The sequence below is a fragment of the Uranotaenia lowii genome, chromosome 1 (assembly GCF_029784155.1).
Source record: "Uranotaenia lowii strain MFRU-FL chromosome 1, ASM2978415v1, whole genome shotgun sequence".
Classification (NCBI taxonomy): Eukaryota; Metazoa; Arthropoda; class Insecta; order Diptera; family Culicidae; genus Uranotaenia; species Uranotaenia lowii.
Genome location: NC_073691.1, coordinates 152831249 through 152858652, shown reverse-complemented (window position 1 = coordinate 152858652; position 27404 = coordinate 152831249). Strand labels below are relative to the sequence as shown.

General features: G+C 40.4%; 2 protein-coding genes across 2 annotated transcripts in view; both read left to right on the top strand.

The window, feature by feature from the left end:
- Positions 1-1734: 1734 nt before the first annotated feature.
- Positions 1735-27404, top strand: part of LOC129738039 (E3 ubiquitin-protein ligase RNF19B-like) — a 133181-nt gene continuing 107511 nt past the window's right edge. The window contains exon 1 of the mRNA XM_055729213.1: positions 1735-2631. The gene's annotated coding sequence lies outside the window, so the exon portion shown is untranslated. The remainder of the gene's footprint in view (positions 2632-27404) is intronic.
- Positions 16410-21737, top strand: LOC129738040 (uncharacterized). Its single transcript, XM_055729214.1, has one exon. It carries the CDS (start codon positions 16410-16412, stop codon positions 21735-21737), a length of 5328 nt encoding a protein of 1775 aa, XP_055585189.1.

Below are 27404 nucleotides of genomic sequence, written 5' to 3'. Positions count from 1 at the left end.
GTAGTATTAATTATTTTACATTGAAAACGAAGATTAGAAAACTTTTCAGTATAAGAAAAGCAGTTAGGAATAAAAAAAATCCTAATAAAATTATTTTATGTATTTAATAGAAAAAGAAACGATTACAAGTAAACAGGTTGTAATGTTTTTGGCGACTTGTAGCTGATTTAACTACCTGTAAAGAAAAATGCCTTGATGAATACAACAGAACAAGACTTCATAATTGTTGACTTTGAGAGTTTCTTTTGAAATTCAATTTCTTCTTGCGGACTTCAATACTTTTTACAAAAAGGTAATACATATATTCCATTATGTTTGATTTCGGTGCGAGTTTTTATATTGAACAATTACATTTTTTCTAAAACTGCACTTTTTTCGATAAGTATCCATTCTCTGGCCGAAAAACTATAACGAAAAAGAAGAGAAGAAGAAGGCATCCGGATTGTAATATGGATATTTCACCATGTAAACACTTTTGATTGACTTTTGCTGCTTCTTGACTAGTTCTGATTTTTTGGGATGGTCCGGACGGGTGTCTTTTTATTTTCTTTGATTTCACATAATTTCAAGCTAATGTTCATCCAACTGAAATCGTTGAGAAATCATCGCTTAGTCGTACATTATGGCAACTCCTAAAAGTTTACTGATGAACTTAAACTGCAATATTGCAAGTATTAATTGTATTAAATTTGATTCATCAAAATTGAGTTATGAGTTTTTTCACACATCGTTTAAAGTGGGTTTCCTGATTTCAAACATACCACCAATGTAACATAAATTACGAAAGTAAACGTTTTGTTAAGATCGTAAGCGATTTTGTCGATGTATTTTTATTAGCTTTGTGGTTGAATTCTAACCACAATTGATTAATGCGCTCTAATTCAAAAATGGTTATTTAGTGGTTTTCGAACCATATCGTGTTATTTTTTCTATCAAAAGTAGGTAATCAAAAATGACCGTGTTCATCGCTAGATGTAAAAAAAAACAAATAGCGCAATGCAAATGTGTGCGTGACATATTAAGGGCGCTTTAATATGCACACAAAAATAGTTATATTTGTGTAAGATTTTTCCATTTGTATAGGTGGCCGTTAGTTTCACGATAACCCGTAGATAGCGCTGCGGAACAAGCGCCAAAATCAGCCTTGAGTGGTCAGTCTGGGTATCTGGTGTCTGCGGATAAAGTAACGGATATTTCGCTAAAAAAGATGACCATTTTTTTTAATCAAAGCATCAAAGAAATCGAAAGATTCCCTTTTTTTTAATAAGAATTCAAAGGATTCTTTCGATTGCTTTGATTCAGCCACATTTTCACTTTTCCACTTCAGCAATGGTTCCTATATAATCCAGTTCATTACTACCCCACTTTTCATATATAATGGGATGAATCATCCAATAGGATAAAAATCCCTGAAAAAAAAAAACCCACTTTTCATCACCTTTGCAAAAAACAATGGCTTATCAGGTTGTCAGGCAGAGCCTCGAAATATCAGGCAATACCTGAAAAATCAGGCACATTGGCATCTTTGCTAATGGCTCATCTCACACTTCACACACCACGGCATCTCACTCTCACTAATCAACACGACGGGCAGAAAAGAGAAAGATATCATACCAAAACAGATTTGCCGCACTCCTTACGCCTAGGTAAAGTAACTATCACTCTCTCTTTCTAACGTTTGGTTGTACCGTTTCGTTTCGGTAGAATCGGTTCGCTTCTTCAGCTTCGTTCAATCGTTAGTAAAAATCGGTTTCAACTGGTTTCTGTTAACTGATAGATGTTCAACGAGCCAATGTTTTGGTCGAAACTAGTCAGGTCGTTGTTCAATGGAGCAAGTTGAAACTAGTCGAAACCAATCCAGCTCGGCAGCAGGATTAGTTTCGACTTGGTAGAAGTCGGTCGAAGTCAATTGGAAAGAGACAGGTGATCAACTATCAATCCATTTCTACTTGTTTCGACCCGTTTCTACTAGAGTTGATTGAACAGACATTTCAGTCAGCCAGTGCCCGTTCAGTTTGTTGCAACTTCCAGTCGGCTTCGGTCGCGTTGTTTCGCGAGTGTGTGTGCAGAAAAAAACTACGGGAGTGGAGTGGAAGGGTACCGTTTCGATTCGATTCAAGGATTCTCGGATCGAGGGTCTAACCAGGCATTTCTTCCCGGATTTTTTGTGGTTTTGTTATTGGTGTTAAGCTGCATTCCTAGTTCTTCCTGTTCCGAGTGGTTTGGAACCTGTGTGGCCTCGGCGGATTGCGTTGCGTTGCTGCCATTATTGGTGTTATTTTATCGGTTGGAAGCAGCAGAGGAGAGCAATCGGATCTTCGTCTTCTTGGGTCTTGTTTTTTTTTTCCTCTGCCAACCAGCCAGCCAGCCTACTGCTGGTACCGCGCGGTGGGTTGCCAGTGTTTACCGAGTAAGGATTGCATATCCTGGACGAAAGCAACGGTACCCGTAGTGATTATTGTGCGTGAATATCATATTATAACGGGTCCTCCTCCGCAATTTTCGGATTTCATTGCGGTAGAAAAGAAGAAACAGCTGCCTTTTCCTCTGGATCGGAAAAGGTCTGTCGCGATTGGTGTAAAAAATATACAGCTGCTGAAACGACGAGCGATTATGGTGGTTGGGTAAATGGTAAATATTTCTGAGTATCAGATTTTATCTGGAATCTGAGTATAGAAATAAGAAATTATCATCCGGTTAGTGATGATGAGAAGCTAGATTTTGTTGTGGGTATCTTCGAGTGCTAGTTTTGTCGCCGTAAGGCTAACGATGGTTTACGGTGGTGTTTACAGCAGTTCCATCTTCGTTGGAAGCCTCGAGAGCGATTGAGATCGGTTATTGAACGTGTTCAAGAACAAGTGGATTTCCTGGGTTCGGTGATAACAAAGCTGGTAAGTTCCCGTGTTTGTCTATTTTTTTTTAATTTTAAATTGGGAACATTGCGTTCGAAAGTGGTAAAGGTTTGATGGGTTTAATGTTTTGGGTCTCTGCTTCAGAGACATGACGGAATGACGGGCACGGGACAGGGACAATTTGACACATTCTCGCTGGCTGAAGCTGAAGCCAACAAGCAATCCGTCGTCGTTTGCGAGAGCGAGAGCAAGAAGTTGATGCAGAGAGATAGATTGACTTTTTTGTATAGGGTTACCATTTCTGGATGAACATAAAAACGGGAGCTAACTTTTCGTCAGTTTTGAAGTTTCCAAACCGTTAAAAAAAATCTTTGACCATTCATATTCTGGCGTAGGTTTACTCCTCACGCAAATATTATAGACGTCCAAATACAAATTCCCAAACACAAAATTTCAGCATATATACCCTGCTGCCTCTTGTTACGATTCAAGACTAAGGACCTCTTATTTGACGACTCGAGGTCCGGCCTTTATTCGTAACTTGAGGCTAGCTTGGTTTCCACGACTATCGTGGGTTCCGCCTCTGATCGAGACCAATGGCCTTTCCTCTAACGACTTCAGACAGGGTTGCCAACATTTATTTTCAAAAATCAGGGAACTTGCGAAATTAAAATCAGGCAAAATCAGGCTACGTTAAAGTAACGGAAATTTCGCTCAAAGTGATGACCTTTCTTTTTTTTTTTGGTCATCGCTCCACATTTTCACTCCAATATGTGTTGTGAGCCTACTTAGTTGAATAATTCTGCTGCATCAAATCAATCAAAAGATTCCCTTCAATTCTCTTTTTCAATAAGAATTAACGGGAATCTTTCGATTGCTTGGATTCAACCACATTTTCACCTTTTCACTTCAGCTATGGTACCTACTTCAGTTTCTTACTACCCATTTTTCATGACATTCGCAAAAATCAGGCAAAATCAGGCAGATTTTCAAAAATCAGGAAAAATCAATGGCTTTTCAGGTTGTCAGGCAGAGCCTCGAAAAATCAGGCAACGCCTGAAAAATCAGGCACATTGGCATCTCTGACTTCAGATCTTGGCTCCGCTTGGTTTGACTCGAGGCCCTCTCTTCTTTGCCCGTCCGTGTGCCGGTCGAGAGCAGCTTATCCTGGACACGCGCCTGTCACAGCATACGTCCGGGGATTTACGAAACTACTCGGATGATTCCCGGCGAAGCCGTCATCCTTCACCGGCTCGAGTGACTCACCCTCCGACGACGTGAAGTCACTCTATCCGAAAGTATGTCGCGGCGTGAATACTCATCTCCCTACGAGTTCGACTGCGAGGAAGATAAAGTCTTATCCCCGCAGCTTCCGTCGTGGCTCGTTCTACTCGGATACTCCGCGACGGTAACGGTGGAGATAGCCTACACACGCACGCGACGTACTAGGCAGCTCGGTATACGCAGAAGGTAAAGTCTTAGCATACAAGCTTTACTGCTAGGTTCGGACGCACACTACTCGAAGGCCCCCCGCCAAAAGGACATTCTAATCCGACCGTGGTCCGGTCTTCCTCTTTCCTTTGAATGGCAACTTCGGGGCTTGCAACCCTAGGCTTTTTGTCCGCCGTGTGCCGAATCGAGAGCAGCTTATCCTAGACTCGTGTCTGTCGCAGCACACGTACGGGTCATAGTGACCACTTGGCGATCCGCTATCTCTGCAAAGCAATTAAAGAGAGTAAAAAGGCATGTTTAAGGGAATTTTGTCTTGATGCCAATGACCGACCATGGGGTGATGCCTACAGGATGTGCCCCAACAAACTGAGGGAAATAACGAGAGCGCTGTTCCCTCAACATAATATCAATAGCTGGCCGCAAGTCTCGTACGACTGGGATACGAGCATGGAGGAGCCAATATTGTTGGAAGAACTGCGCGACATCGCAAAATCCCTTCAGCTGAAAAAGGCTCCCGGGCCAGATGGTATCCCGAACATTGCAGTTGAGGTCGAGATTATGGAATTTCCCGAAATGTTCCGATCGTCACTACAAATTTGTATTGAGGAAAGGATGTTCCTGGAGGTTTGAAAACGGCAGAAGCTGGTCGTGCTGCCCATTGGGGAACCCATCAGCATACAGGCCATTGGATACTGTTGAAAAATTTCTAGAAAAGGTGATCTTGAATCGTATCCAGCGGTACACCGACTCCATTCGAACTGTCATCGAAACGGCTGATAAAGCCAGACTCAAGAAGAGAAAAGGGGATCGTTTTTGTGCGGTAGTAACACTGGACACGCGCAACGTCTTTAATATTTAGTGTCAGTTGGGCAGCGATTGCATCTTCGCTGATAAAAATGAGGATACCGAAATATTTTTGCTAATAAGTGGAAAGCTATTTCCAGGACCTCAAGCTACAATACATAATGAGCGAAAGATTTCAGGAAATGGATGTTATTGGAGTACCGCAAGGGTCGATACTTGGCCCGGTCCTGTAGAATATTACGTACGAGGTGCTGAGCCAGCCAGAGGGAGTAAAGTTGGTTGGTTTCGCGGACGACGTCGTACTACTAGCGACGGGTTACTCAACAGAAATCGTTCAGCTAAGAGCTTCAGAGGCTGTAGAAGCAATAGAGAGCTGGATGCACTCCAAGAGTTTGCAGCTGGCTCACCACAAAACCGAGATGGTAATCAAACTTGATTTCACCGCAAACAGGCAGGATTACAGTTGGATCATACACTATCGAATCAAAGCGCGAGCTTTAATATTTGGGTGTGATGACTGACGTCCGGCTTAGCTTTAAAAACCACGTTGAGTATGTGTGCGAGAAGGCGGCAACAGCAACGGCCGCACTCACGAGGATAATGGCGAACAACTCGGGGATCCGAAGTAGTCAGCGGAGAATAATTTCGAGTGTGGTTTCCTCAATCCTTCGGTATGAAGGGCCGGCCAGCAAATCTGGTCTTAACGTCCAGTGTAACCAGCAGAAGCTGAACAGTGTACAAAGGCGAATGAATTTGCGGGTCATCAGTGCATACCGCCTGTTTAGGTTTTGTTGGTGGAGGACTCCTATTGCTACGAAAAGAGAGGCACGCAAAACGTAAGAACACGAGCCAGAGAAAGCTTCATGGCCAACTGGCGACAGCTGTGGAACAGCTCAGAAAGAGGGAGGTGAACCCATCGTTTGATCCCAAATATCAAGGAGTGGATGGAGAGAAAGCATGGCGAAGTGGATTTTTACATGACGCAATTCTTGACTGGTCATGGATGCTTCATGAAGTTTCGGACCACCACAGGTTCGGACATGTGGCCTCGCCGGTCTGCCTAACATGCGGTGACGTGGGCGAGACACCCGAACACGTATTGTCCAAGATTTGAAGAGGAACGTGCCAATATATCCGCCGCCTGCGGACTAGAAACGACAGCAGACAACATGTTGCAGAAAATGTGTGATGACATCAACACATGGCAGGCAGTCAGCGATGTGCTCGCCCGGATAATGACTGCTCTGCAAAGGAGTTGGAGACTGGCGCAAATTGCGATCGACGTAGGATAACGTAACTTAACTTTACTAAGCTTAATAAGTCCGAAGCAATCAAATGAACTACGCTAAACAATCAGCGTAGCCGATCGAACCACCACGTGAAGATGATCTCGGCCGATCAGGATGGTATTTAATTGAAATATGAACATCTAGGACCATCTCGGTCTTGTGGTAAGCCAAACGCAAGCTCTTGGAGCGAATTCAACTTTCCTCTATCGCTACTGTGGCGAGTAGCTAGACCTTTTCGGTTGATGAGCCCGATGCCAGGAGAACCACGTCGTCACGTCGAATCCCACAAGTCTTACTCCCGTGGGGAGACGCAGTCTCAGCAGTTCGTCGTAAACTGCCGAGACACTCACTGCTGCCAGTCCCTCACTAGTCATATACTGTAGTTGGCGATTACGGAAGTAACACTCCACCATCGTACAGATCTATGGCGGAATCCTCATACGAATGAGCGACGACGCAATCGCTGCCCAACTGACGCTGTTGAAAACGTTCTTCACGTCAAGGGTGACCACTGCGCAAAACCGGTCTCCTCTCCTCTTCTTCAGCCTGGCTTCGTCTGCCCCTTAGATGACTAGTCGGATGGCATCCACCGTACTGCGACCTTTCGTAAACCAAACTGTCCGAATAGACCATTCGCACCTTCTGTGAAGAGCTGTATCCTCGTTCTGGATCACCTTCTCTAGCACCTTTCCAGCAGTATCCAGGAGGAGACAGATCGAACGATATGCGGATGGGTCACCTGGTGGCTTACCCGGTATTGGTAGGAGCACCAATCGTAGCCGCTTCCACACGTCTGGGAAGATCCTCTCATCCACATACTGTTGCAGTGATGACCGGAAAATTTCAAGGTGTTCCTTGAGTGCGGCCTTCACTGCTACGCTAGGGATGCCATCCGGTCCCGGAGCTTTGTTCAAATGGAGAGACTTAGCAATGTCACGCAGTTGCTCCAGCGAAATCCGCTCCTGGGACCCTCGGCCATGTGACTTCCCCGTGCTGTGGGAACAGCTCGTTGAAGATTTCGCGCAGTTTGTTCGGGCACGTTTCCTGCGGCACATCCCTCGCTCCGTGTCTTGGCCATGACAATCCTGTAAGCGTCGCCCAGGGGTCGTCATTGGCGTCCTCGCAGAGATGCCTGAAACGTGCCTTTTTGCTCGCCTTGATTGCCCTGCAGAGGGCAGACCTCGCACTTGCGTAGGGCACTCTTCGCTCCGCTCTCGTTGCGATACCCGTGTCTTTCCGCTTGACCCTCCTCGTCATCGCAGGGTCACATGCGCGTGCGAGTACCCTCGTAAGCTCTTCCGCGGACAGGTTTTCCAACTCCGTTCCTAATTGAACACTTCGACGAAGACGTTCCGGTCGAATTGTGTTGTCTTCCAGATGCGTGCTCCTGTTGTCGTACCTTTCTACCTGTACGCGTGCAGTCGCTCGTCCAGCTCGTCCAGTGGTCCTTGTATCGCCTACATTCCCCAGGTCTACGTTCAGCCTTACTAGGGCTTCCAATAGAAGTTGACCCCTGGGGCTTTATCGGTTACCCAATTATTGCCATCCGAGGTCCTGCGATACGTGTCTGCCACTTACGCCACGTCCAACTTTTCCTCGTATGCCAACTGCCGTAACAGCTCGTGTGCTTAGTGGCAGTGGTTGAAGTGAAGTGAACTGCTTCTATCCCCTGTCCCTGTCTCTAGCCCTGTGTCCTCCACCGTAGTGGAGACATTTAGCCTCTTTAGTACAGCTAGCCGCCTGATGACCGGCTTCACCGCACCGCCAGCACAGACCACTTCTATCGGTACCCTTGCAGGCAAACGATTTGTGTCCGTACTCGACACAACGGAAGCACCTTTCCGGTTACTAGGGGAATCTGGAAGACAGACCACCCCACTTTTAGCCGTCACACTTCAGTGCTTCGTTTGCCACCTGTGTTTGCGTCACGAAACTGTCAGTGTGTATCTGATATTCAAGAACTATATCAACTCCCGAGGCCAATTCGATCGTGCCATAACGCATTGTTTCAGGATTTCGGGCGGCGCAGTCCGGCGCAAATTCGGGAAAGGCATCTCACATCAATGATACAGTATATCAGCTCGATTAGTTTTGAAGCGTGTCTGAATGTCGTTTGATTGCATTTTAGCACGCCAAGGAACCATGGATTGGATGCTTTGAAAGGGGGCTGTCATACGAAGTCATACGAATTCTACTTCAACAATTTTAAAGTTATAAGTTTATCTGCAAAACTTTCTCGTTCTTGATTAAAAACATAAAACTGGGAAAAAGTGTAAACAATGATGAAGTGATAACGTGTTTGACATATATACATAATTCAGATTCTTCAAAAACGCGCTTTTATTTACATTCAGAGCAATAATATGTGCCTATTTTTCCACCAAGTTGGCAACTCTACTACATCAGGAGCACACGGCAGTAACGTGTAAGAGCAGGAGTATTTACAACGACGTATGCCGAAACATCTAGACTTCAAGCGAGCGAAATAAACATGAATTGTCCACAAAAAAGATGGAGGGACAGTGAGAAAAAAAACCCATCATTGACGCGGTGTTGCTGCTGCTAAAATGTGCCGGAATGCTGAATGGAACACAAAAGAATCCGAACCAAGATCTAGTTTTCGAACTTTTCGTCGTCGGTTGTCTCGACCGATTCTCAAAAGGTAGCAGCGAAAGACGAATAGAGTGTCTTCTGGGTAGATGTGCGCCCATCATGTAACATCACAACTCTGGTACGCTACTCTCCTACTCGAAAGACAGCAAAAACGAAGAAAAAAAAAGGAGGCGACACACATACTGGGGGCCTATTTATAGACTTCCCGCGCCACTGCCGGATCCAATTTTCACAATAATAGAGATAGAGAGCTAGCGAGATTCCCATTGAAATGTATAACCTGATAAATGGAATGGTTCGTATAGAAAAACCGAACCACATCTTCATCGCCATCGGTGTGTCTCAGAATCGGGGCCATGTGATTAGTGGCGAGGTCACAATCACAACGCTGTCACCGTTTCGCTTCCCTGTTTCCAGCTTTTTCTTGCGCCAGCAGACTAAGTAAATATCAGGTCACGCTGTACCGATTTCGATTAACAGGCCTAAGTCTAGAAGATTGCAGAAACAGGGTCTTGACCTATCCGGTCATCGATTGTAGACTGACAACGTCAAGTGTTTTGTTTGCATCCCATAAAAAACCGAGTTTTAGACGTCACGTGGGACTTCGGTTTTCAAGTTATGAATACAATTTATAGTTCTACCAATGTCACTTTGTATATTTAAGAAAGAAGTAAAATAACTAACTCTGGTTTCTCTCTAGAATAGTATGGTAACTGACATCTGACAATGCTCTGGAACTTTTTTGACCACATCCAGAAATTACATTTACTAAATACATAACATTTTTATATATTTGAAAATACTCGTCCAAAATTAACAAATGCCTTTCTTTTTTCTTTTCAGGTACGCTGAAGAGTTAATTAATACACCTGTTCAGTCACATATTAATTAAAAAACAATCAGAATGATAGAAGCACAACTTAAGGAATCACATACCACATACATCATACATACCAAATCTGTTTTCAGGAGTACTGAAATCAAGCGGAGGTAATTAACGCTCCTAAAATATGGATAAAAGGGAATCAAATAATTTCAGAAAAAGATTTTTTATGATTTTCTCTGAATCGAATCCTAGTCTCCGGGCTTAAAACTGGGAGTACTGACCACTATACTATCGAGGAATAACTAAAAACATATTATCACTATTTCAAAATGGTGAAAATACAGTGCTAATCATACTTCTACTTAAGACGGCTTGTATATAGCTCAGTTGGCAATTCTGTTGCTTCCTGAGCCGATGTCAGTGAGTTAGAGTCGATCACAGTTGTACCGGATAAGATTTTCAATAACTGTCCGCCAATTGCATCGTTGATATAAGTCGCGAATGACATAAAGATGTTAAAACGATTATAATCGAGACAAAAAAAATCTACCAACCAACATTTTTAAGTTGTGCGCACACAGAGCATGTTTTTCAAGCTAAACCTTTAAAAGTTGCTAGCCATATCGGTAGCAAATTTTGAAAAGGGCGAATGCGCCAAATGTAAACAAACTGAGTTATCAGCAGGGTGAAAAAACACGTTCGAAGACCTATATTTTGATTGGAAAAAGTTATTTAAAGGATATTTGGTTTTCGAGAAATAAAGGAAACAAATAATATTTTTGCTGGGAGCTTATGGAGCTGTCAAACTTTGAACGCGTTTTTCTCGAAACAGCGATGTTGGCGCATTCGCCGTATTCAAAATTCGATACCAATATGTTAATTTCAGGGATAATTGATGATATTGGGTTCATTCTGTAGGAAATTTTTCGTTTGTTTCTCAATATTACAAAACTTATCCGATGTGCCGAATGAAAAAAAAATAGAAACATTTTTGTTCTGAAAATGCTCATAACTTCTGTAAACTCGCTGTATTTTTCAGATTCAATGATTATACATCTATCCACAAACGTTTAAATAAGTGGGGGTCCAATGAATGTTTTGTCCGATTTTTCTAATTTCCCGATAGAAACAAATTCTTACTTTAAAAAACCCAAATTTTGGCTTTGCTTTTCTGTATATCATTTTTCAATAAATCGTTTTTTCCTTAACACAAATTTCAGTTTTTCTTCCCAATTTAATTATTATTTTCCTAGAACATATTTGGTATCTACCCAGCCAACAATTTGGTATGTATATGAAAAGATATACGTACATGTATGTCGACAATAATCATCGTATATGACGATAGAAAAAAGCATATACCTACCATAAGTGGAGGCGATATACGTACATGTTTGCGCTATTTTCTTCTTTACGACTTCGATAACATCATATACAATCGCATAACGATGTTTGATTTACTTTGGTACCTTACGTTGCATTGATGGTATGTTATACGTAACATTGAACGAGGCGATTTTCACACATATACGACTCTAGGACGTTTGACAGTTACGATCCAACTTTATGCGATGTGTTTATTACTCTTGTACGACTTGAAGCAATCCGACGATCGATTGCCGTTTTAAGTCAACTGTTATGCGACGCGTGTTGCAGTCTTATACGATGTTCAGAGATTTGGACATTGATTGGCGACTTAAGTCGCGCTCTATCAGACGTGTGTTGTACCCTTGTACGATATGAAGCAATTTCACATTTGATCGACTGTTTAAGCGATACTTTATGCGAGGTGTGATGTAGCCTTGTACGATTTGTACCATTAAAAGATTCTGCCAACCACTTTATGTAGCATGTTATGTTTATTACTGTAATTGAAATACGATTCTAGGGCGCTTATCATGGAAATAAAAAAAACTATGCATTTTCATTATCAATTACATTTTTATTACCAAATTAAACTAACCGATAATTTTACTACCTGATTTTTTTTTTCGAATTTTGAATTCGTTTATTTGTCCGAAAGGGCTAACTTGCACCTTGAAAATTCTCTCCTGGCGACGTGGACAACAACCGCAAAATCCACTTTTTCCCAACCTCCAACCAGCAAGTCTATGGAAGCAATTGCAATCGCATCTGTCGAACCCATTATGCTTCCTGAAAGAAAACAATGTTTGAAATTAAGAGCTGAAGATATCATAGATTTTTTTGCTCTTTACTCTGGATATCAACTGCATAATACGATTTGGGCGATAATTCCTTATTCAATTCGCCCTCGAAAAGTTGCTTTTTCAAACGAATTGCTGGCCAATAAACATATCCGGTTTAGCTTTATGATATGCCGACTAGCAAGCATGAATCATTTATAAACTTAAGCTAGGAAACGACAGCTGTGTCGCGACCACAGATAGCTTCACCAACGTTTGCTAATCTAAAAAAAAGAAGAATAAACTAAGTCTTAACTAGAAGTTAATATTCAATTTAACAGCTTAAATATTTGGATACTCACCGTACAGATCCGTACCTTCCACTGGTCTTTCAAACATCCGGTCGAATAAACAACCTTCTTCAGGTAAACGTCGGACAGTTCGTAGGTTCAACTCTAGTTCCTTTTCGACAGGGTCTTCATCGGACCGCCGCAGCTGAAGATAGTTTCCTTTTGTCTCACCAAACCATGGGAGACGGTACGAGCTACCGATTGCATCCAGTTCCGGGAACGCGAGTTGGCTACAATAAGTGCATAATAATTAGTTTAAAGTTGAAGCTCAATATAAAAATAGTTCCAGTCTTACCTTGATAGTTTTTTGCATTTCGCGAACTTGTTCAAAACTTTATTGTTGATTTCAATGTTGAGCAAGAGGAATCAATTGCTGAGAAGACCGGCGTTTTAAATTGTTCCTGTTGTTGCCGAATTTGCCCCTGGTTGCGTTCCCCTGCAGTTGCATTAATTGCGCAGCTTCTTTGGGCGGTTCAAGGGTTCAATCTCCTGGATTTTCCGTTTTTTTCTGCGGGATCGACAGCAACGGGAAACCAGATGTTAAGAAAATAAAATTATAAGGATTTTCAATTGAAAAATTGCAACCTTACCTGTAATTTCACAGCAATTTTCTGCATCTTATCCTCCTGTGTCTGTTAGCCAGCTTACTATCTTTCCGCATCGATACTCGGCTACCATCGGTGTTACTGCCATCATATGAACGCACCGACAAAATCGCATTATGGGATTTTTGGATTGGAAATTTGTTCCTCACAATCGCTGTTTTTGTTTACTTTTCCGCGAGACTGTGCACTGAACAAAATCGTGAAATTGAAATGGGAGAAAGGAAGGCATGAAGTAATCTAAAACACTGTTAATGATTTTGTTGATTTTAAAATATCAAAGCGACTTCAAGACCGGTTTATGCGATGATAGTTGTACGAAAAATCCCCACACGATTTATATGACTAAGCGGCATTGAATTGCCATTTTATGCGATGATAGATAGCAATAATTAAAGTGACCTGATTAACGAATCTTATGCGTTATTCTTTACGAATTTTCCTGTACTCAATTACGATTTTAATAAGTAAGTCGTTTGTGTATCAATAAGATACATCTTAAGGAATCTTATGTGATTGTTATAAGATTTTATTTCGCATCGGTCGTACTAAATACGACTTCATCTAACACATCGTAACTAAATCGTATTTCATTTGGTTTTAACATCTTCTGCGACAAATATACGATATGGCCGAATGTTACGTGTACACATTTACGAATCCGATTTGAGTTGCACTTATATACGAGTTTGACGATGAATTCTTTAACGATTTCATGTTGGCTGGGTAGTATATTGGAAGTATATTGGAAAGATGATTACGATGATCTGAATGTGCACATCGCGTCATATTGACCGGGACAGCTTTGGAGGTTAAATGTATCAAAAGTAATTATTTTTAACCCTCATCCGCATTAGATTTCATTACCCTAATCAGCACTTGTGGTGTCAATTTGACACCACAAGCTCAAATCGTTATAACTTTTGGCGTGTTAGACCGATTTAAACAAAACTTACATCAAAAGAAACCTTGTAATGTCAGTAAAATATGTTTAGAACATTATATATAGCTAAAGTTACTAGTTTTCTCGTTATTCAGCATGAAAGAAAAAAAATCCGAAAAAACATGCCTCACGAAAACTGCTGTAGTTCATATGTTACACGTCCAAAAAAATATTTGCCTTATGCATATGAAAGCTGAAGTTAATGCCTACATCATGAAGGCAAGAAATATTTTTTTAAATTTTTTTTAATGAAATGGTCACAAAAAGTTCAAAAAAGTGGTCTAAAAAACCTACTTTTCATTCAATTGCTAGTAAATACTGTTTGAGCGATGGTAGAGTTTTGAAAAAAATATGACTACAAAATGTATTAAAATTCCAACATTTTGCTGTCTTTAGATTTTTGATGCAACAAAAATTGAATTTACTGGAATTTTTCAAAGTTCACTACTTTGCGCGATTTTTTTACAAATTGAAATTTCATCTGTTTTTGTGGTCCACCGTCAGGTTGTACCCGGATTATCAGTGCTTTTACTTTGTTTGGAGTAACCAAGAGTATATTCATTGGAAAGCACATTTAATCTTCATTCTAGTGAGGTGCATCAAATCACGCTGAGAGATTTCACAAAAATATGAAAATTATAAACGTAAAATCATTCCTGAATTTCTAGAACTACAAGCACCTCGTCCAGCAAAACGTGTTTGTTTGCTCTCCGAGTAGGTACGGTGGGTGGTGATTCGGGCAGAGAGCGAAGCCGAAAGACGAAATAGTGATGCGTGTCGTGACTAGCAAATGCAAACTACTCTCAATAGAATATTTTCAACCAAGAAATGTACGACACGAATCATTATTTCCTTTGTCGGCTTCGCTCTCTGCCCGAATCACCACCCACCGTACCTACTCGGAGAGCAAACAAACACGTTTTGCTGGACGAGGTGCTTGTAGTTCTAGAAATTCAGGAATGATTTTACGTTTATAATTTTCATATTTTTGTGAAATCTCACAGCGTGAATTGCAGCACCTCACTAGAATGAAGATTAAATGTGCTTTCCAATGAATATACTCTTGGTTGGTCCAAACAAAGTAAAAGCACTGATAATCCGGGTACAACCTGACGGTGGACCACAAAAACAGATGAAATTTCAATTTGTAAAAAAATCGCGCAAAGTAGTGAACTTTGAAAAATTCCAGTAAACTCAATTTTTGTTGCATCAAAAATCTAAAGACAGCAAAATGTTGGAATTTTAATACATTTTGTAGTCATATTTTTTTCAAAACTCTACCATCGCTCAAACAGTATTTATTAGCAATCGAATGAAAAGTAGGTTTTTTAGACCACTTTTTTGAACTTTTTGTGACCATTTCATTAAAAAAAATTTAAAAAAATATTTCTTGTCTTCATGATGTAGGCATTAACTTCAGCTTTCATATGCATAAGACAAATATTTTTTTGGACGTGTAACATATGAACTACAACAGTTTTCGTGAGGCATGTTTTTTCAGATTTTTTTTCTTTCATGCTGAATAACGAGAAAACTTGTAACTTTAGCTGTATATAATGTTCTAAACATATTTTACTGACATTACAAGGTTTCTATTGATATAAGTTTTATAAGAAGTTCATAATAATTCAAACGACTTAAATAGATTTTACTTTTGTGGTGTCAAAATGACACCAAAAGTCGGAAAAGGGAGTTTTTTTGTCCAGGCTTCCAGGGTTCGTCCATAAAAAAAGTAAAGATGCAATATTGAAGAACTTTTGAATTCATTTAGGGTCCCCGAAGAAATTTTTGTATTTTGAAGCTTCTGAAAAAAGTTACAAGCCTTCAAACTTGCAATGGTGTCAAAATGACACCCTAATGCGGATGAGGGTTAAGGAAATTTTGAAGAAAATGATTTTAAACCTGATATTAACAAAAAATGTAAACATTGTGAAGAATTTAAAAAAAATGTGCTATAAAGAATTACTAGGATAAGTGATAAAAGTATCTGGCTACACTGTAAAAAAAAATATGGGAGAGTGGGGAATCATGGGCCACTTTTTTTCGTTGTTCCATAACTTCTTTATTATAAAAGATAAAATGAAAATAAAAAATGGTATGGTTTTCTACATTTTCAAGGTATCATAAGGTATTTTTTTTTAATTTTTAATAAGTTATTTTCCTCAAATTCTGACTGTTTGAAAAAAGGCAATATTTTTTGGATTTTGAAAAATGGTGGGGAATCGTGGGCCATCAAATCCAAATTCACCAAATAACATGCAAAGTGTTCAGCCCCAATTTACCGTGTACATCGACTGACAGTGCTGAAGCAAGAAAATTCTAAAATTAAAACTTTTTTCAAAACAATTTTGTATTTTTCACACCAATACATTAAAACAATAACTTCCGTTCCACACTTCGTGGTTGAAACTAGCAGAATAAAGTTGTTTTTCTAAAAGTACAGTCCACGCGTTTTCTATCCGTACATTTTGGTCCTACATCGCCGGATCTTCGAAGTAGTTACGGTCGTTTCTTGTTTTGGGACAACCGCGCGAATGTTTTCTACGCCTCCGAATAAGAATTGCTCCGGAGAATCCTCTGCCACCGTTGGAGAACAAATTAAGAGCCAAGCAGAAAAGTCCAAGAAAAAACAAATGGCGGATCAATTCGTTGCTCTTTCACACCAGCGTGGTGCGGTTAAAGGAAAACTTACCCGGATCAAGAATAGTCTTCGTTACGCAGGAGAAGATGCACTCCCGGAAGTGCATTTATTACAAACATATTTGAAGACTATCGAAGCGACCTACGAGGAGTTCAACAGTTTCCAGAACCGCATTTACGCTCTCGCACCGGACAACATGGAGGATCAGGAAGCCAAATACATTGAATTCGAAGACCTGTACAATGAGGTTAGGTGTCAAGTTTGTCGTTTGTTGGATTTCCACGCGAAGCAGGAAGAGCAGAAACAAGTGATAGTTCCTACATCATCTAGTGAACCTGTCAGTCTACCAGCACCTATTACTCGTATGCAACCATCTCCTTTCCTCAACACACCGCTACCAACGTTTGACGGAAAGCCAGAAAATTGGTTCAAGTTCAAGGCGATTTTCACCGACATCATCCGACGCTTTCCGGGAGAATCCGACGCTACGAAATTATACCATCTGGATAAGTGTTTGGTTGGCGAAGCGGCAGGAACAATCGATCAACAAACGATTAACGACAGTAATTTTGGCGCTGCTTGGCAGTTCCTTATCGACCGATTTGAGGACAGGCGAAAAATCATCGATATTCACGTGAACGGACTACTTAACCTCAAACCGATGACGTGCGAAAATGGGAAGCAGCTCCGTGATTTATTAGACGAATGCAAGCGTCATGTGGAGGCGCTCCGATTCCATGAGTTCGAACTAAGTGGTGCTTCGGACATCATCGTGGTGAACATCATCGCATCCAGACTTGACTTGGATACCCGAAAGTACTGGGAAGGCAACATCCCGCACGGTGAGATTCCAACCTACAACCAAACCCTGCAGTTTCACACTGCGCGCAGCCAAGTTTTGGAACGAGTTGAACCGAGTACACTCAAGAAGAAGACACCAATCACTCATCCGCCCAGATTGCCTCCGTTAAAAGCGTCGTCGCTAGCCGCATCCGTCGAGTACCAGTGCAACTTTTGTGACGGATCGCATGCCAACCATTTGTGCCCCGAGTTTTTGAAGTTGGATCCGAACGCGCGATCCGAAAAAGCCAAGCAAGTGCGACTTTGTTTTAACTGCCTGAGAAAGGGACACGTCTTGGCACGTTGTTCCTCTACCAAATCGTGTAATGTTTGTAAGCGGCGGTATCATACTACTCTACATGCAAATCCTACTACTGCAATCAACGAAAATGTGTCGCAACCAACATTTACACCTACTATGCAACCAGTCCATCCTTCTACGAGTCAACATCCAATCAACAAACACAATCCAGTGATTAGTGCATCGTGTGTTCTCTACCAACAAAAGTCCCTTCTGTGTACAGCAGTGGTGAATGTTTTGGATGGAGCCAGCAATTTACATCCATGTCGTGTTCTACTTGATTGCGGCTCCCAAGTCAACATACTAACGGAGAAGGTGGCTACTTTGATACGTGCTAAACGCAATCCCGTGAACGTGAAGGTGATTGGAGTTGATGGCGCTGAAACGAATGTGACATCTATGGTCCATGTCACAGTGAAAGCTCTACAGGAAGATTACACAAGCAAGTTCGAGTGTCTGGTGATGAAACGAATCACTGGAATCGTCCCGGCCACCTACATCGACGTTTCTACTTGGCCGGTTCCTACTGATCTACAGCTGGCGGATCCACACTACAATTGTCCGCAAAAGGTGGACATGCTCATCGGCATCAGCCACTTCTTTGGGCTCCTGAAATCTGGTAAGATCAAGCTAGCAGAACATCTTCCTTATCTACAGCAAACAGTATTCGGCTGGGTGGTTGGTGGTCTAGTCGACACCGCCACTTGGAACTACAAACTGGTCCATTGCAAAGCAGCGGTTCAAGAATCAGAACTAGACGGGTTAGTCCAACGGTTCTGGGAACAAGAAGAGATCCTACCAGCGCGCCTAGTGTCGTCCGAGGAGACGGCGTGCGAGGCCATCTACAATCAAACACACACCAGAGATTCCAGCGGGAGGTACACGATCAAACTTCCCTTTCGTGACAATGTGAGTCAACTTGGTGACTCCAAACATCATGCTCTACAACGGTTTGACTATCTCGAAAAGAAACTTCAGCGGAATCCAGAACTCAAAAAGGCTTACTGTGCGTTCATGGCGGAGTACATCGAGCTAGGCCACTGCAAAATTGTTGATCCGTCAGACGATGGGTTTTATTTGCCTCACCACGCCATACTCAAGCCCTCTTCCTCTACTACCAAACTACGAACGGTGTTCGACGCATCGGCCAAATCTACTTCTGGTCTATCATTGAACGACACTCTTATGATAGGGCCAACGATCCAGGATCCATTGCTCTTCATCATACTTCGTTTCCGAACACATCGTTATGTGTTTACTGGCGACATTTCTAAAATGTATAGAATGATTAATATTCATCCGGAGCATACAAAATATCAACGTGTGCTTTGGCGGAATCATCCTACTGAAGCTCTACAGACCATGGAACTGACAACGGTCACATATGGGACAGCATCCGCTCCGTATTTGGCCACACGAACGCTGAAGCAACTGGTACAAGACGAGGGTCGAGAATTTCCAGTCGGTGGTCCCATTTTGGATCAGGACTTCTACGTCGACGATGTGCTTTCCGGTGGCGACTCGGTGGAGCACATAATACAAGCACGCACAGAATTGGTCCAGCTCTTGCGACGAGGCGGTTTCAATCTACACAAATGGTGCTCAAACAGTTCCGAATTTTTGAGTACTATTCCCAAAGATCAACGAGAGAAACAAATTTCGTTTGACAAGAGTGACGTGAACGATCTCATCAAAACGCTTGGCCTACTGTGGAATCCTCTACTCGACCATTTTACATTCCACATTTCGGCTGCTGATTGTCAACGAGCTGTTACAAAGCGCTACATCCTATCGGAAATCGCTAAGATTTTCGACCCCCTCGGTCTGTTGGCGCCTGTTGTTATTCTGGCCAAGCTTTTACTACGAGAGGTTTGGAGACGAAAGCTGAATTGGGACGACGAATTACCGGCTGATCTAATCCAAAGCTGGAACAAATTCCGATCCGGTTTACGAAATCTCGCCGATGTTAAAATCAACCGACTTGTTCTCTCCCCCCAACGTGTTGCGGTTGAGTTACACGCTTTCTCTGATGCATCACAGAATGCGTTTGGGACCTGCATTTACTTGAGAAGCATCATGGCTGACAACACTGTCGAGGTTCATCTACTTGTCAGCAAATCCAGAGTGGCACCAAAGGCGACGATCCCCCGGCTCGAGTTGTGTGGTTTCTTACTCAGTGCCAGACTGGTTGACCAAATTACATCGGCACTCAAGGTGAACATCGAACAGAAGGTATTGTGGAGCGATTCCCAAATTGTGTTGTGGTGGTTGAGAAAGCCGCTGCATTTACTGAAACCCTACGTGGCCAATCGGGTAGCAGAAATATCGAAACTCGTCCCTGACTGTGAGTATAAATACATCCGCACACACCTGAATCCAGCTGACCTTGTCTCACGAGGCTTGCAACCTGAAGCCCTTAAAGAAAACCGACTTTGGTGGTACGGCCCCGACTTTCTGAAGAACAATCCCTACGAAGAAGAAAAGTTATTAGAAATTGAATCCCTACCCGATTTGAAATTGACAGTCAACCTGGCGACTGTCCCCCAAGTGAATTCAGTGCTTACTAAGTTTAGTTCCTTCAGAAAGTTGCAACGTGTTGGAGCTTACATTGTTCGTTTTGTCAACAAAACAAGAAAGCATCGAAGTCCTGGTGACGATTCGAGATTCCCTACAATTTTCGAGATTCGACAATCTACAATGGCAATTATTCGAGTGCTACAACAAGAATGCCTGTCTTCTGAAAGAACCCAAATACTGAAGTGCCAAAGTTCAACACCTACCAAACGCTACTTGGGAAAACTCCGAAATCTCAATCCGTGGATAGATGGTGACGGCATACTACGAGTGAATGGTCGAATAAAATATGCCAACGTGTCCTACGAACGACGGTGCCCGGCTATACTTCCTGATAAGCATCATGTTACGCAATTAATCATCGATGCTACTCACGCTGAAAATCTACACGTCGGTCCGAATGCTACTCTCTCGTTGCTGAGGCAAAAGTTTTGGCTGCTGAATGGTCGCAACAGTGTACGCTTCCGTCTTCGAAAATGCATCAGATGCTTTAGAGTGAATCCAACCGAATCCAAACTGTACATGGGTGATTTGCCGCCACACAGAATCACTCCTACTTATGCTTTCGAAAGAACAGGAATCGATTTCGCTGGTCCCATTTACGTGCGCAAGGGCCACCCACGCAAGCCAGTATACACGAAAGGTTACATCTCACTATTTGTTTGTATGGTGACAAAGGGAATCCATCTGGAGTTTGTGTCCAACTTAAGCACTGAAGCATTCATAGCCGCACTACATCGATTCACCAGCCGACGTGGGGTCCCAACTGACATCTTTACAGACAACGCCACCAACTTTGTGGGTGCCAATTCGGAGCTTCACGAGCTGTACGTACTGTTCAAGCAGCAGCAAATGGAAAAGGCGATCCACGATTTTACCATCCCTCAAGAAATTCGTTGGCACTTTATTCCACCACGATCACCACACGTGGGTGGTCTATGGGAGGCTGGAATTAAATCTGCGAAGAAACTCATCCAACGCACCGCGGGAGACACCAAGCTCACCGAAGAGGAATGGTCAACTCTACTTGCAAAAATCGAGGGCGTACTCAACTCACGTCCACTCGTTCCACAGTCGTCGGATCCAAGTGACACTCAAGCTTTGACTCCCGGTCACTTTTTGATTGATCGTCCAATAAGAGCAATTCCCGAGCCATGTTATGATCACATCAAACCAGGTCTGTTATCGAGGTGGCAACATATCCAGAAGATGCGTGCAGATTTTTGGAAACGTTGGTCTGCGGACTATCTTTCCGAACTACAACAGCGGCTGAAGTGGAACACTGGTCACACCGAAATACGGGTCGGTGATCTGGTGTTGATGAAGGAGGAGAATTTGCCGCCCCTACAATGGAAGCTAGCTCGAGTGACCGACATACATCCCGGCAAGGACAACATCACCAGGGTAGTCACGGTGAAAACATCAACCAACACCTACAAGCGATCGACGGCGAAGCTGGCTCTACTTCCTTTGGACGAAGACGTTCCCGGTTCCTCGAAGGATTGAATTTCCAGGAAATTCAATGGCGGGGGTGGATGTTCAGCCCCAATTTACCGTGTACATCGACTGACAGTGCTGAAGCAAGAAAATTCTAAAATTAAAACTTTTTTCAAAACAATTTTGTATTTTTCACACCAATACATTAAAACAATAACTTCCGTTCCACACTTCGTGGTTGAAACTAGCAGAATAAAGTTGTTTTTCTAAAAGTACAGTCCACGCGTTTTCTATCCGTACACAAAGTTTATGAGTTGACCAAAAACTGCACAGAAAGAAAAATGTAATCTTACGTTACAGAAAATATGAAAAAGAGTATAGCATCTTGGCATTTGCGATGAAATTATCTTGCAATTTCATGTAAATCTCAGTGTCTCAACCTTCGTCCGTGTTTTGTTGTACCTGTTCGTGTGCTGTTTGCTTCTGATCGAGTTGGAGACTCCTCCCGGAGGTGGAGGGCACGGAATTATTTAGTAAGGTAACTGAAAATATATTAAAATACCTTTTTGAGAAGTAGTTACAATGTTGATTAACTTGTTCTATTTGTTATTTTGCAGAAATTCAACAGTAGCTTTCGATTTCCTCCGGCACCTGTTGTCGTTTCCGTCGCTGAGGGAATCGGAAAACACCAACCGGCGTTTTGTGACAGTGAATACTTCAGAGTGTAATATTCAATTTGATCAAAATGTTAGCTTGTTATCATTAGATGCAATTTTTGTGTAAGAAAATAAATGTATTGTAAACGAGATACCCAATCTTTTTCTTATTGGATAAATAGCCACATCTAAGAGTGACATTGGAAATGTAAACCTACAGTAAACAAAGCAGTTGAATGCGATGGGAAGTTTACATGAAATAAGCAGTGCTGTTGCGTGTAAATGCCCGATTCCCTTCTACCCATGCTATTGCATGTAATGTTACAAGGATTTTTCTAAGTGTGTGTGATTTCCTAATTCATTTCGTTATTTTAAAGCAATTTCAGATGATGAAATAAAAAAGAGAGCTGTGTATGATCGAATAGATTCCAAAACCTTCGCGAGCCTTCCGTTTTGGCAAAATTTCTTAAATAGGACGGATAAATATTTTTCATAACTCTTCATTTGGCATAAGAAAATTGTACAGATAGGAAAAACGTATTTTAAGTTCTGAATGTGTATAAAAACATAAAAATATAGATGGTTCAAGATGTGTGGCCCACGATTCCCCACAAGCTATGATTTGCAAATTGGTTGCGTTTGTGTGAGTTATTGATGTTTCATCAAAAATTCCTTTTCCACGTGAAAGATCATGACAAAACTAAGATCATAACCGTATGAGCATATTTTTGTTATGCACTTTAGGTTCCCCATCGATGAAATAAGCGGGTGTTTTTTAAATTATGTAAGTAAATTTTTCTAACTTTTTTGGCTTGATAAATTAAAGGAGCATATGATGCGTATTTGAGTCAACAACATATAGAAATATATGCTCACGCAAAGCGACGACGATGACAATTGGTTTAAGATTTTTATCTCAACACACATCTGAGATATTAAAAGTGGACCACGTTTCCCCATGGCCCACGATACCTCACTCTCCCCTACAAAATAAAAATGGTCATCAAAGTGACTGATCCTGATTCGCTCTTAAGACAGAATACAGTTTTAAGTTAAATTTTAGTCACTTCAAAAAAAAGTTGATCCATTATCCAAAATGCGAACCGGGAATTGAAATGGTCCCGGAAAAACCGGAAAAAACCAGGAATCTTGAAAAAACGGTAAAATTCTTTATGGATAATTTTTCCCCTTAATAAAGCTATTGCATTCTAAAGAAAATTGCGAATTGATATCATCATAATTTTGTTTTGTATAAAATCGAAATCTAAATTCCATAGAAATGGAATCCAAATCCAGTTTAGAGATTTCTTTTAATTTTCTTATTTTTGACTGTTTTTAATAGGGGTTACGAAAGGAAAAATTTATCAAAAATCACAATATTCAGTACACATTTTTATCGTAACCGTACTTGAAGTTTTCCCAAAATGGTAATGCACAAAAGATAGAACAAAATACCAAATTTTAGTGTGATTCTATTAAACATTTTGCGCATTTATCACAATAAAAAAAAATCGAATAATGGCAAATTCAAGCCCTAGAATAATTTTTAAAATTTCGAATTACGATATACCTACAATTTTTCTGGTTGGATTGCAGACCCAGAATTGAGATTAACATGTTCACATTTAAAAATCACCTCCACCAGGAATCGAACTCGAGCGTACTGATTACCTCTCCGACATCTAACCAATAGGCCAAATCGTCTGACGATACAAGTTAAGCTGTAGCTCTATTACTCAGTTGACTTCATCGAGTCGAATTCGCTGCTAGATTCCCCGGAAGAATATGCTCATTATGCCTTCATTAATGGTGCTCATACTGCCTCGGGGGGTTTCTCATTATGCCTCTACAGTGACTGGTTTTCAGCTTTCGGCAAAAATATTTAAAATGCATTTTTAAACGTTTTTATCTACTTTTTCAAGTTTCATCCAATTAGGCAATAGACTATTTGAGTGTCTGAACACGAAACAATGATGTAATTCACATATTACAGCTGTTCTCTATGGTTAAATAAGCATTTTCCTTAAGGTGGTCATTATGCCCTCATCTCCCCTAGCCTTATTTTACTAAATGATCTAAAAAATATATGCCTAATATATGCCAAATTTAATAAAAACAAAATCTTGGCTACAACAATATTTAAGTAGCAATTGTGAATAAATTATATTCCCCTTCGGTTCTACAATCAGTTTCTGCTAAAAAAAATATGGAGACCATTGTTGCTGCATATTATCTTAGAACAGGGTGGCCACTCATTCGGGAAATGTGGGAAAAAGCCGGAAATGAAAATCCAACGGGAAGTGTGTGGAAAAGTCGGGAATTTCTCCGAGTGATCGGAAATTTCCGGCTGAGTTGCTCAGTCCTGTATTGGTCTGTGGCTTGGAATGCTGATCAAAATCATTGAAAATATGACACAATTTGAACAATTTTCGGAAACTACTGGACCGATTAACGTGAAATTTGGTCTACAACCGTTTTCAAGACCGGGAATGGTTTCTATAATGCTTCTATAAACCCCTACAAATTAAGCGATAGGAGGGCTCCCATACAAATTTTATAAAAATGCCGAAGCATTTTCGGAAACAACTGAACCAATCAACGTAAAATTTGAAGATCGGGAATAGTTTCTTTAAAACTTTCAAACTCCTTCAAATTGAGGAAGGGAGGGCTCCAATACAAAATTTATAAAAATACTAGCAGACCCGGTAAACTTCGTATTACCATGTTTAACTTGACGTCTCGCTCTCGTGAACATGTCCTAGTTTTTTTTACAACTCCTTCTTTCCGTTTACTCGAATTGCCACGCTTAATTCTATGGGAATCAACCCTAAAAATTTTAACTCAATTCTTCGGGTCTTTGCATAGATTATCAAAACATTTCCTTCAATCAATCTTACATGCATCTTACAGGAAAACTTTTAATCTACTTTTCTTTGAGTCGGATGCTTTGAATATTGCTGAATGGTGTCAGGTATCAGCTTCCCGTTGAAAATTTGAGTTTTTCAGCACTCAACGTGACCATCAAACTTGGCAAGACTCATGCAGCATGCTTAAAAAATCTACTCGTTGTAGCTTGTTCCATAAATAACTTTATGTTGATAATATCTATGTTTCATTTATTGAATACCATTTAGTTGATTTACTCCACTTTGCTCGAGTTCACATTAAGGTTGAAATCGGAATCAAAAGTTTCTCATTAACTGGAATTTATTGCATATGAAACTTTATAGAAAAAGAATTTTGAATATCGGGACCATTTAAGGAGTATTTGCCCAATATTATGCCTAACGCAGTACTTTCAGCTCCCGAGTTTCTTCGGAGAGAACATTTTTTACTAACCATTTTCAAGCAGCTTTTTGTTCACTATTTTCACCCTTGGAAGCAGTGGTAATTAAATAATATCCATATTTTCATCAAAACTATGTCAAAAAAAGTTTACCGTTTTATTATTTATTTCAGCAAATGAAGCTTATTAAATTCCTTTGTACATTTACCCAATTAATAAAAAAAACGATCGGATTTGAAAGGAGGAAAAAGTATGTTAAGATTTTTTTATATTCAACCAAATTACAGCAATTTTATTTGCATTTTTGTCCTAATGGGCATATCTGCCAATTTAATCCATTCTTTTTTAAGGTTCTAACTGAAACATTGAGGTTTTTGAAAATTAAATAGATCGAAAAGAGCTAATCTGTTAAGGCTACAATGATTCCATGAGTTCATTCGTTTTTTTTTTTGAAGTTTTCATGCGTACATATACCTCGAAACCTTTAAAAACATATAAGTGTCTTTCGGCTATCATCACAGTTCAACTTTCATATTCTTTTAAAAAGAAATATCTAAGTAAAGGTGCAAGTGAAAACACATTGCTCTTTTTCAGATGCGTCAGTGTAAAGACTTTAAAATAAATTGAATACTTTTTCCTGTTTGTCTTTTTTATCAACTTTCATTGATATATCTGCAGTTTTTCCCCAGAATTAAATAATGCTTGGTACTTCAATTTCACTGAACACTGTTTTACCATAAGACCTTCATTTACAAAGACATTTAATAATTTTGAATATCCGCTTCAGATTTAACATTCGGTATACCCTTTCTGATCATTTTGGAGAAATAATTCTTCAAAGGTATATGTTTCATGACTAAAAGGCGCGTTGCCACTTGTTTCACCGTGTGAAATGACAGGAGTTAATATCATTTTCGACATTTTCAGGTCACAATAAAAACATATCAAAAAAAATTCTGCTTCTGCTATAAAAAAAATAATGCTTCTAGAATATCAATCACAGAAAAACTTTTCAACAAAAAAGCGGATCTAAAGTCTCTTCTATGTAGCCAAAATATGTTAAACATAAACACACTTTCATGTTAAGTACGTACTTGAATTCTGTGTAAACAAACAGTGAACCTGTAAACAGTTTTTCTGTGAATGAATTAAAAAAAAGTTGAGTTTATTTAGTCAGATTGTTTAATTGGGCTCAAAGATTTAAAGATGAAGAAATAATGTGAACATGTATACATGAGTAATTTATAATTGTTTTATAAATGCTGAACGTTTGCACTTGCTCAAGTGTATCTTTTAACTGAAAATTCTTTCATTTTTATTGATAAATTTCACTTATGCTTGCAGAAAATCAAAAAGTTCTTTGCATTAGGCCTTAAAATAAACATCAATCCTATATAATCTTTTTTAAAGGACAGGCTATTGTTCAGTTCATGTGTCTGTTCATCCTCAATGGATTTTGTTGTTGCTCTGTAAATTTAAAGGCACCCGAAACATTTTCAGTTAAGCACATTCGTACATGTTTGAAAAATGTTTCTAGCGGTATTGGATTATAAAATTGTATATAAATCTTCCCACTTTCTTTTTTTCAAATGTCCGCAAAGAGTCAAACCATAATTTAATATGCATCAGTACTAAATTCATATTTTCAGACAACAATTTCTGCTGAACTTAAAATAGTTTTATTTTTTTTTTATTGTTTAAATGGAATTGATTTGATCGGCAAAATATCAATCTGGGCTTCATTCATTACTATGTGCTGTACAAATGATCTAGGAATCAAGAAAAAAAAACACA

Excerpts from the sequence above, each read along its gene's own strand:
- LOC129738040 (XM_055729214.1), top strand. The coding sequence starts at position 16,410 with ATGTTTTCTACGCCTCCGAATAAGAATTGCTCCGGAGAATCCTCTGCC.